At 40.8% G+C, this 12545-nt stretch overlaps 1 protein-coding gene across 8 annotated transcripts in view; it reads right to left on the reverse strand.

The window, feature by feature from the left end:
- The window catches only part of FHOD3 (formin homology 2 domain containing 3), a 403764-nt gene that overhangs the window by 195159 nt on the left and 196060 nt on the right, over positions 1-12545 (reverse strand). For all 8 annotated transcript variants that reach the window (XM_075416738.1, XM_075416737.1, XM_075416736.1 and 5 more), the window contains exon 5: positions 9491-9596. In XM_075416738.1, the coding sequence (XP_075272853.1) occupies positions 9491-9596 (106 nt within the window). The remainder of the gene's footprint in view (positions 1-9490; positions 9597-12545) is intronic.

Below are 12545 nucleotides of genomic sequence, written 5' to 3' on the forward strand. Positions count from 1 at the left end.
CAGGAGGCGAGCACAGTCTCCTCTCTTGGTTTGACAGTACAGGCTTAGCATCAGGAATTTAATGGAAAAAAATGGAAATGCCTCACACACTGAAAACAGGAAAAACTCCTTCTTGCCCGGGAATACGGTGAGAAAGAAATCGTGTTACAATTAATAAATTCATAGTTTATCAACCTCTGCTTCTTGTAAAACTTGGAGGAACGGGATAAACCTGTAGTTCCCCCCCACTAGCAGGCAGGGACACCCAGCCACAAATCTTCTCCCTCTGGCTTGCAGAGGGAAGACACTACAACCTGCCTGCCTTTCCACAGCATCTTGGCTCTGCTGCCTCTCCAGATCTGCTCAACCCATGCCCATGCATCCACTGACCACCTTCACGTACACACTTGGGCAGTGGAAGGATGCCAGCCCACGTTCCCCACTCTTCACTCCAACGCCACTACCAGTGGCTCCAGTCCTGCATACGGGAGGTGGCAGAGGGGGGAGAGGAGGGCAGTAAGTAGCACCGACCAATGGCAAAGTGGACCTTCTACTTCATTGCATAGCAGCAAAAAGTTTCCATCTTTTCTCATTCAGCTCAGCTACTTCTGCCTTCCCAAGGTGCACATGCTACTCCTTCCATGCTCCTCAGGGCTATGCAGAAGAACAGGCAAGCAGAAACCCTCCACAGCAGCAAACAGAAACATTAATATTCCCATATGCTCACTAAGATTATCCCTTATTGTCCTAAGTCTATGAATATTGTAGAGTTTTTCTTAGACACATACGTATGAACACAGAATTTATGGCAGGTCAGTAATTAACATGGTGCTAATCCATGCAAGTCCTATTGCTTAGCTTCTAAATTCTTGGATTGTCTATGGTTTTTTAACATTTTGATACAGTAGCAATCAGAGGCTTAAAGGAGGTTACTGCCTCATGGTAAGGAAAATAAGTGTTTTAAGAGCTGACAGTCCACTGCTCCCATTTTCTGATTGGACCTATGAGAATATGTTCAATAGAAATGCACACGCACGCACATTTGGAAAAAATCCAGACAGACAGGGCTAAGATGCAACTTAAAATAAATCAAACATATCTGGATATGGAAATTAACTCCGAAGACATTTGAAGAATCTCATTTTTGACACGTCCTAATGTCACACAATAATCACCTTCACAGAATAACAGTCAGCACTTTCTAATTAATTCTACACATTTGACCCTACCTCCTCCCCTCCTCCCTTCATCTTCCCTGCTTCTGTATCAGGCTGAAGCACTCTGTGTGGCAGCCTAGCAATCACCATCACACATAGCTGTGGAAGTATCTAATCTTGAAATGGGAATAATCAAACACTGTTTCCCAACCGTGTTTTACTGTGTTTTATGTGCATATATTCAATAAAAGTAATTCACAGCAAAACTGCCAGCAGCCACATACTTTGTGAAATCATTCAAGTCTGTGCCGGCTTATGAATGTCTTTAATTTATGCACATTTTCTCCTTCTCTAATGAATCAGGTTTTGGATACTTTCAGGATAAAAGATTACTACAAAAAGGCAGAAATACTCTGTAATATGCTTCTACCAGTCGGAACTGGTACACTGTTTTCAAGGCTCGTTCATGAAGTCTGAGTAGTCAATCATATCCACAACGGCTTTAAAGGCCCCTGGGACTACTTCCCAAGTACTTACTCTCTGCTTAGTAGTTACGGATGTGCATTTTACGGATGTGCATTTTTCATGCTTCAGTTCCTCATTTTACATCGGGACTGCATAGCCTGAGGTGTCACATTTCATGGGAATTTCACAAAGCATAAAAAAAAAATTACACAAAACTTGAAGATTCATTTTCATGGAGACAGAAAGCAATCCAAAGCCTCCTAGTCTCCGTCAGCTTTCAAAACAAGGGAAATCCATAATTTTACGGTGGTGTTATTGCTGAATTCCTTGGAGACCATGAGAACCCTACACCCTTCTCAGGAGCAGGCCCAACATGAAAGGCCATTTCATATAATGCACAGAGCAAGGAAAGGCTCCATTTATTTGTAGATGTGTAAATTACTATAGGGTGCTTAAACTTTTGAACTCAAATTTGCTTCAGTGCCAATTCCCATCCCAGACTGGGAGGATTTGTACTGTACGCTGTGTTTTGGGACCATCTGGCTCTGCTTCCAGATGGATCACCGACCAGAATCACATCCAGGGAGAAGGGATGGAGGAGGAGGATGAGTGAGGAAGGACAGGGCAGGGCTTCCTCCACCAAGTAAGTGAACATTTAAGGTTGTGTTCGCTAGGAAACTCAGTGTCATGCGTGCATAGCCTAATAAATGTCATTTTAAAATATGCAGATGAGAAATGAAGACAGGAAACTCTAAAAGCATAGACAGGAAAGCAAAGAGGATGTTTGCTCTCTGTTTAAGCTGCATGCTTTCCAAGGTCAAGCTCTCCCAGCTACCCCTGTACAAGCAAACAAATGCATTTAGCCTTAAAGAGATATTTGCAGAAGTGAAAGAGGATTCAGCTACCGAGCCAAGGAGGTTTAGTGTTTATATTACTAATCATGGAGATAGTATAATGTGCCCTCTTTTCTGGCACAATGAAGAGCACTGTAATCTCATTATTTCTAATCTAAAGAGTTCACAAACCAGAATGCCAACTCCATTTGCATTTTTTCATTCAATGGCTTTTCAAGACACAAAAAGAGGCACATCTTGAGGTTTCTGTACACAGGTAGCAGGAAGAGGTACAGAGCCATCAGGTATAGGTCTGATTTTTCTGGGACTGTAAGTACAACAAATGGCACCTACACAAAGCTCACTGATGCAAAGCTGGCAGCGTAGCCAGCTTCACAAAGGGAGATGGCATGGCTGCATCCCACACCTAAGCTCAACAGTGCTGCTTATTAACAAGTCTTATTAGCACAGGTACACTAATTTGCTACTAATTTGCTAACACTGCTGCAGTTTGTTTGGTTTGGTGGGTTTTGTTTTGGGTTTTTTTTTGGTGGTTGGGAATCTAGGTTGTATCTCCATGTGAAGCTGCCCCATACTATAACAGGCACAACAGCTTCCAGGCTGAGTTGCCATCTGCTGGTATGGTTTCACAGGACTGCAGTCTGATGTCCAGCATAAAATGAATGATATGAATGTTCAGATCCCCACAGGACAAGCGTCCAACTCTGACATGCTTTCTGATGGACTCGGTAGAGAGATCAAAGAACCGAATTTACATGGATGCTGAGTAAGTCCCTCTCAGAAGCAATACTCCTAAGTAATCAAGCTTTAGGCACTTGATTTCTCTTTAAAGCACAGGCTCTTACTACAGCTACTTTGAGATCAACTGAGAAGTTTACATAATTTTAAAGGACTGCACATAGGAAGTCAACTTGAATATGTGGAGATATGTAGAAGAACTTCACAGTCACGTACAGATACCTGCACACCGAAGGTTAACAGAAGAAAGTCAGGAAAGTTTTCAAATTTGACTTCAGGAAATAAAAGAAATGCAAAGGTAAGACTAACTGTGCGCTGTCTGTTCCTGTTTACATGGGGGTGGGATACTTGTCTACAGCTGGAAAATTTTAAACTGTTCTCCAGTGCACAGTAAAACAGGAATAATGCAAAGGTATGCACGATACACAGTATTAGCTCCATTTTCACTACTAAACTTACATTACTACCATCCATTTCACTGCTGCGATATCAACCCAGCAAGACGTCTATTTAGGATAGACATAGCCTCTCACAGACCTTATTTCTAGTCTTATGATATTTACACAAACCCTGCTGCTGATACAATGCTTCACATTTACATTTACTGCAGAAGAATGTGGTTCTCCATGCTAAATGCTTTGTAATGTCTAACCTTGAACACAAAAGGTCAAAGCCACATAATCTATCAGGGTGAAGGAGAAAAATTCAAGAGCACTAGAAGCATTTGCGTCCTTCTAATATCGCGGGGTCTCTTTGATAAAAACAGCCAGCTGATTCCTGGAAATGGATCATCTCCCCATTACAGAGAGAACAGTTATAAACCCCAAGCATTCCTAGTAGCAGCTGGCACAATGCAGAAATGCCACCGGCTTGCTGATAAGTTCATGTCTGACTTTAAGAACAAGAGGGTTATCAGTAGCAGCTTCCACCACCCGCTTGAAAAACCTCACCCTCACCTTCGACTTCCTCTAGCTCCTTGACATCTTCAGGCATACACTGTCCCGGTGACAGACAGTAACCAGATGGTCTTTTACCACCCAGCACTGAGTCGTTTAAAGAATTTAATCAGATTTCCCAGAATATGCGACACAGTCCTTCGTTCTAAAGTTGGCGTGCAGGTGGGATCATGTGCCTCTGGCTTTATAAATAGGCCTAACCATTGGTGGCCTTGGTACATGGCTGTGAATGAGCCGTTTGCCTGTTGTTGCTTCAGAAAACCTGACTCCCTGCCTGGGCATTCATCAGCGATTCTGACCAACTCCGGCGGCTCCTGCGCGTGTTCGACCACCCTTGTCCAACAGCTTGGTGCCTCCTAATTCCAACAGGAAAATCGCTTTCTGCTTTACAATCAGTAGCTCTTACAGAAATTTCGTTTCACCTTTTGCTGTTGTCAGCTATGTACAACATAGCTGTATGTTGTACATACAACATATGAGTATGCACTATGTCAGATCCCTCACCCAGGACCGCCTTCAGCACTTGCTCCAACATCTGTAGAGACCAACACGACTTTATCACTTTATTAGAAGTGCAGTGGGCCCGTGACAGCAAAATCAAAAATTGGTTCTACTGCAACCTAGTTCTTCTGTCCAGATTATTGAAAGTACAGCTCACTGAAGTGTTCAATATACACTGTCTCTATTTTTAGACTATAATAATGGTTTTGTTCTTTGGGGGATGGGGTAACTTAAAGCAGAAATATCGTCTCAAATCATAGCTTTCCACCTCCTTCCAAGCACTTTTTTCCTATATTTCTTCCTCTTTAAAAAAAAACCAAAAAACATGAAAAAAAAAAAAGAAAACCATCTCTCATCTTGACTTTAAACCCAGATTCTTAATCCCCATATAAGCACACAGCTCTTAATCAGAGACATGCATCCAAAGGCAGAAGTTGATTCAAACCCGGTCTAGTATAAGTACAGGCTGATGGTCCCATTTTTTCCTCAGGCTTAGTTCTTTGACATGTTGCACTGTCGCAAGCTCAAGGCCTCTTTCTGCTTGGACTGGACACCTAGCTTGTGTTTTCAGACCACAAGAATGAACTGTAGTTTTCATCTAATTATGGACACCACTAAATACTGATTTGAATCCACAAGCAGGCAATTAGGGATCCAAGTACAAAAATATCTTCTGCAAAAAAGGCTGGATGACCTTTTGACAACCTCTTCGTGGGATGTAAGGGACAGAGGGACAGGATCCCACCACGTAGAACTTCATTCATCTTAGTGTCAGCAGACTGACCCCTGAACTACCACACCTCACTTACTCAGTGGTCTACACAAGCTGCTCTTTCTCACCTTCCCAACAGCACTAGCTAAATTAACAGAAAACACAAAGACTATCATAATTCTACTAATTATTTAATTAGTCTGTGCTCAGCATGGCATTTCATGTGTTTCTTTCTCATTCTATGCAAGGAACAGAAGATTTCAAAATTATATCCAAAGCATCTTCAAATTTACAATAAGACATATTAATCCTCATCAGTTGTGGAGATTTTCATCTGTCTTTCACCCATTTGCATTTATTTTCGAACAGTTAGGGAAGAGCCCTCATACTGCAAACACGTAACGGGACTGAAACTTTTAACTTCAGTACTATGAGTGAAGTTCATCATTCTTATGGATAATTGCCACCAAAGGGAAAAAAAAGGAAGGGGAGGGAGAGGGGGAAGGAAGCAAGTCTGTTTCTGTGGGGAAAAAAATCCCTGAAAACACAGAGTTTCTTTACATCTCAGCAACAATTAAAAACAATGTTGAAGAGTAAATTTAGGGTGAAGAACCAATAACTATAGAGGAAAAAAAGCTGTTTTCTAAACTAGTTTTTCAACAGAGTAACTCTCAAATGAAGCCCTAGCTACTGTTGGTTTAGAGCCTATACACTACACCGTGACAAAAGGGAACCCTTCGGAAAAGGTACCGTCAAACAATCCTAGTTCAGGGGACTCGAGCAGAAACAGAGAGTCACCCCGTAGCACTCGACCATAAACTGTCTGGATTTCTCAGTATTGTATGTAAAAGCCACACTTACATTCTCTTTACTTACCCATTAAAGTAACTACAACTTTTGTGACTCATATTTAGTCATTTTTTGGCAGCTTGGTCTGCCTTGAACCAAGTCAAAACCACTAAGCAGAAATTCACAAGCAGGAAACATCAGAGTGAAACAACCCAGACCTTTAGAAAACGGAAAGCAATCTCCTCAAAAAACAACTTGTACCTGGGAACTCACTGAACCACATACAACCCTTACATATACATATATTTCCAACCTATTTTTCCTCCAAAGCTATTTCTTGAAGAGTGCAGGCAAACAAGTTCAGAGGATAGATTTGGACACCGCTCGGTCAAGACAGGCAGTCCCGCATGGGTAAGCCCTGGAGGAGGAGGAGGCCATGCTGTGCCCAAGGCAGCCACTTACTGTCAACAAGCCCTGCAAGCTGGGTTGGGATCACCAGCTGAAAACAGTGAATTACACCACAGGTGCCGGAGAAATGCAACCAGAATATGGAACTAAGGAGAAATCACATCCTTTTATGACTCAAATTAAATGCAATGAAAATAAGGAGGATGTATTTGACTCCACAAGGACCTGCAGAACAAGGATGCCACAGCAATAAGGCAGAAAAATTCTAGACAAAGATGACTTTTTTTTTTTAAATCTCTAACACTGAGTTTAAAGTTTATGGGACCACCTCAGTGCTATCTTCAGTGAAATTTATTGACCTATTCACCAGTACTCTGAGTTTAGTAAAATGCAGTGCTGCAATAATACACTCTACTGTCACAAAATAATCCAACCAATCACTATAGTGATCCAAAAATAACATACCAGAAAAACACTCTTACATGACGTATTTAATGTTTCTTTTCAGCACCCTCCTCAATATATTTGGATAAGATTGTCTGGCTGCACTGTACTTCCAAACCTATCTTTATCTCATTGCACATGCAAACCTATTCAGAAAGTACGTGCTGGCTCCTGGAACTGCAAACCAGCTGACATAATGTTGGAGTTGTAACAAGCTTTGAACTTCCTGAAAGACAAGACAAATTTCATTTCTGAAATAATACCCACCTCGTACAGAAAAATCATATTACTGTAATACACGCTAGGACACACTACCCCATGAGAAACTTCAGCTTCTCGCACCAGCAAAATAGTGAGAAAAAAAGACCTGATTTCAGAAGGTACCACAACCCCTACAAATATCTTAAGATAAAGTTTTTAGCACTATGGCTTACATCCATCTGGTTAGTTTTTGGTGGTGGTGGTGGTTGTTTGTTTGTTTTATATTTATTTTGAACAATCTGCGACCACTTGTTAATAAAAATGTAGTAAGATGAGTTTGCAGTTTCCCTATTATGCCATGGACATTGGCACTAAAGCTCTGTTTTATCATTCACTGAATTCAGTGGAACATCTGTAGCTGCAGACCATGGACATCAAGCTCTTAAACACAGCACAACTAGAGCAGCCACACCAAGAAAGAGACCACTGCGATCTCCCTGACTTCTGGATGCCTTAGTCTATATCCTAGTAACAGGAAAAAGCAATCCATGTGGAAGGAAGTTTTAATTCTTCTCAGTCCGCATCTAGATGATGTCAAATGAGGTGTCAGTAAGTTGAAGGCACATGCAATAGTGTGATGAGATCACTCAGACATGACTGACTTTTCTGGCATCAGCAAATCATTCTGTCCACTGTGAAGCTCAGTGCCCTGGACCTTATCTGACATTGGAGCAGAAGAGCTGCAGTGTTTGGATTACGGGGACATTCAGGCAGTGTAAACACTCATCAGGCTTCCTTATTTTAAATTTTCAATATCTGGCTGCAAAACCCAGCTGAAGGACAAAGACATCATCCAGCCACGCCAGATGAATGCCAAGCTGATAAAGGAGTAAGCCCCCTAGACTGAACGCCAGACTGTCCTACACAGCATCTTTATTTTGATTCTAGTCTGAATTTTCTGAAAGCATCTATGGTCAGTTTTCTCCCAGAAACAACTTCTTTCAGCTGTAAAGAAAATTTCATTTCTTTCACATGTTTCTGTGTCCTTGTTTAGTGTCATTGTGGTTAATAGTCTTTTGAGTATGTACAAGCTACTGTTCCAGTGCATTTATATCACTGTACAACTACTGACTTAGAACATAATTTGTGGTACTGGTTTGGTTCCTTATACACCCCCAAAAGCCGGTGTTTGTACAGTCTAATCTTGAAGTTCTTTGCATGAAGCCATACTTACTTCCTTTAAATAACACAGCATTTCTGGTTCTGACAAAATCCTTCTCCTTATTTATGTATTTGTTTTACTCCTCAGTTTGCAGTTTGAGTTTTGGCAGCTAAATACATTAAAATGATGTTTTTAAAGACAGCTATATACATCAGTCTAAGAAAATTCAAATGAGCACTCCACCGTAACCATGCATTTATTAGTGCTCTCTGTTTACTATGAGATCACCCAGCAGCAAAGATCCCATGGTGCGACTGCTGTCCCCTCGCTCACAACCCCCCGAAATATTGAAGGAACTCTCCGAAATTACAGCCTGGGTTTCCTGGTTAGATGAATATCACACGCATTCATTTGGGCCACAAAGCAGTACATCAGCTTTCTAATCCAGTAACGCCTCCTTCGCTTCACTCTCCAAACCCTACCTTTGCCAGTTATCTTTTAAGGGCAAAGAACAGAATCACAGAATCACAGAATGGTAGGAGTTGGAAGGGACCTCTGTGGGTCATCTAGTCCAACCCTCCTGCCGAAGCAGGGTCACCTACAGCAGGCTGCACAGGACCTTGTCCAGGAGGGTCTTGAGTATCTCCAGAGAAGGAGACTCCACAACCTCCCTGGGCAACCTGTTCCAGTGCTCCATCATGTAAACCTCCGATTAGCTGTTTAACTCTGAAATATCAGACAGCTAAAAATTGTTTCCAGCCAACTGACCTTAGGATAGGACCATCTCACTGTTTATTCCATAGCTACTAATCCCACTGGAAGAGGCTAGTTTGCTCTGTATCCTTCAACATTTACAAGTGTCTTGTGAAAGCTTCAGAATGCCTTTTCTTCCTTCTAATTATGTATTTTCACTATAATTTACAAGAAAAGCTGGACAACGGATGAATTTTCCAATTCATCCTGCTCAGTGGTGAGTATTAATCCTCCCTTAATTTTCCTGCATATCATGCCAGAATTGGGACCAAACTGAGAAACATGTTCCAAGACACTTAGCGTGGCAAGTTGCAGCAGACCTATGAGAGCTTCAGAGAAATAAAAACAACTTTTGGATGCATTTCCTTTACCTCTCAGGATGTAGTTCTGGTAATTCTGGTCGGCCTCTGCTCCCACTTTGATTAAGCAAGTCAGACCTTCAGCAACAACAAACTCATGAACCAAGTCCTTGTCATCCTGCCACAAGAGAAAGCAAAAGCTGTGTTAGAATTCTGAAAGACAAAGAAATGGGATATATCATAATCTAAAACGAAATGCATGCCTGCAATATTGTGTTTCAGATAATGTAAGCAAGTTGACATGAAAGTTGTTATATAGAAGACCAGAAGCAGAATTCTGAATTTTAAAATCAGAATTAAATACATCAATGCAGAGCAAGAAAAAACAAGCTTTTACATTTAAGTCAACTGCAGAAGATTAAAACCAGTAAAATCTCACTGCTGATTTTTTCATTAAAGGTTTGCAGACATTCTCCCTAATCTCATCATATCACCTAAACAGACATCCTTAAAGCATCAGGATCAACAAGGGAAGGCCATCTCTATGCCTTAGTGTAATCCCAGTTTCAGTATTTTAAGTGCATGCAGCAAAACTTTAAAACTGGTGTTTATTGCAACTTAATATTATATTCATTATGCTAACATAATATTAATTCATTGTATTTAAAAAGGGAAAGTATAGTGTTGAATATACGAACACTAGTAGATAATATTCCCACACTGTGATGGAAAACCCAGCAAATCTAAAATACTCCTTAGTATTTCATGGGAGTTTATACTAGTTAAAGTGACTCACTTTTTTTTCAACCATCAGTCCTTTACTCCATACAGGAGAACAACCCCGTATCACAGGGGCATGTTATTCCAGGGAGAGGAGGGCTTTGCTGGGTGCTACACGCATACTACTACGCCAAGGGACTATACAGCACCCTGTCTAAAGCTTGCCTTCTCCTCTTACAGAGGCTCATGTAGACAAACAGGAGGCTACTAAACTCTTGATCAAAGAGCACTTAATGAATTAGCCACACAAATTAGGCACAAAAACAATTTAAAATATTATGGAAGAGAACTAATATGTGGACAATCATAGTTGCTGAGTCATTTCTTTTGAGCTTTTTTAATCTACGTTTTCATACATAGCAGTGTATAAGATATAAATTTCAGCTTTCCAGTAACGCAGCCCCGAGAAGCCAAGATCCAGACAGTAGACAGCTTTGTTGAGAGTGATTTCTGAATTCACTGCAAACATTTAGAAAAAGGAACTAAAATAATCAAGCCCCTTCTAGAGTGACAGTTCCCTTACTGCAAATTTCTTTCAGCCTGACAGTTTATTTCTTATGAATTTCCTTCTTTTACTAGAGCTAAGTTACATAATTTTTAAAGGCTGACTAAATGGGATATTTAAAATTGTAAGGTGATCTAGCAATTTGTAAGAAATTTAGAACTTGTGAGAAAAAAAAATCTGTTTAATGTTTCAGATAAAGGTCAAATTTGTTAAAATAATCTAAATATATACAATAATCATGTATAGAAACAGAAATTTATTGTATAATAAAGGTGATTTATCCTTTAAAAAGTATATAAAGATAAAGCATACAATAATTTCCCACATCTTTGCAAAAGTATATCATAAAATCCAAAAATATGCAAGATAAAATCCACCGCTGTGCACTTTTGAGCTAAAAATTTTATTTATCTCTTAGTCTCAATGTTTTCTTTTTTGAGGGAGTTAATTTTTCTGTAGATAAATAAAAGCCTTGATAATGTTTTCTGAAGAGCTAGGAAGCTGACATACTCCCTTGTCGGACCAGGGTGCTACAGACACAAGCATACGATTTTATGAAGATGACAAATTTCCTCTACCCATTTGCCATACTCCAAACACGATGGGTTTACTACTAGTAGAGGAAGAGTACGCTGACAATCCACCTGTTAATACAGACAGCATTAATTACATTCGGATTTTCTTTATTGCACATAACAGTGTTTTAAAGGCGCATGCACAGATCCCCCTCCACTGCAGCCCACCAAGAAATACCCTTTGCCATTCCAGAAGAGAACTGAAGACTTAAGATGGCTGTTTACATTCAGCAGCTAACGGCATCTTTACAGCAGCAGATCTTTGGCTGGTGCTGAGGCTGCTGTATATTTGGCCAATCCACTGACCTAAAGAGCATGTCCTGATGCATAGGACTGGGGCTAGGAAGGGACACGGTCAGCCACGACACATGGACCTCTGCCTGTCCCACCACGAGCAGTGGCCTCTGGCAAAGCCCTTCCCAAATGCCATCACTGAGGGGACTGAACTCTTAATTCTGAAGCAATTTGTCTCTAGTTGAGATGCCAAAATTCACAAGATGAACTTCCAGAACATCATCTTACAATAACCGTAGTCCTGGAAAAATAAGGACACAAGATAAAACACTTTCTGACGATCAAAACCGTATCTCGGGTTCATTCACCCCAAACTTGGGGTACTTGATTTAAAATCAAGCAACTACAAATAAGTACATAAATAAATATGTAAGCATGCAATACGCAGATACATATGAAGCTGGATAACAAGCAACATTCAAGCTCACCTCGTACGATGGAGAGCCACCTACAACAGAGCAGTGAGGTGGAACCATACCCAAGGAACCCAGAGGAATCTCCTCCTTGGCCACCCCCTCGGTGCCAGGCAACTGCTCCCTCCCATACATCCCTTTGTATACGGTGTTTTAACTTGAAGAAACTTGAGTAACCTCTTGTTTGTCAAGAATTTTAAATCTTCTTTGTCCTAAAACTCAGGAGAGAGGAACATATCCCTGGAATTTGTCAGCTAAGCTTAAAGTATACTCAGGGTTCAGTTACACCATGGCTACGCGCCATGGTAATTCACAAGGAGTTTGCACACCTAGAAAGTAAGTTACACTGTATGCCAAGGTCAACGGTTAAAAATTCCCTGCTGCTAAAGGGAGAAAGTGCCAAAATTTCCCTATACAGAACGGGCAGAGCAAGAGCAAAGGATCAAAAGGACAGGAGTAGACAGAATTTAGAAAAACTAACAGAAATCAGCAACACAGTGCAGAATCAAGAAAGCTGCAGGGAAAGCATCCTCCAAAATATTTCTCTACAACTCTGATGA

Source organism: Opisthocomus hoazin, chromosome 3, assembly GCF_030867145.1.
Source record: "Opisthocomus hoazin isolate bOpiHoa1 chromosome 3, bOpiHoa1.hap1, whole genome shotgun sequence".
Taxonomy (NCBI): domain Eukaryota; kingdom Metazoa; phylum Chordata; class Aves; order Opisthocomiformes; family Opisthocomidae; genus Opisthocomus; species Opisthocomus hoazin.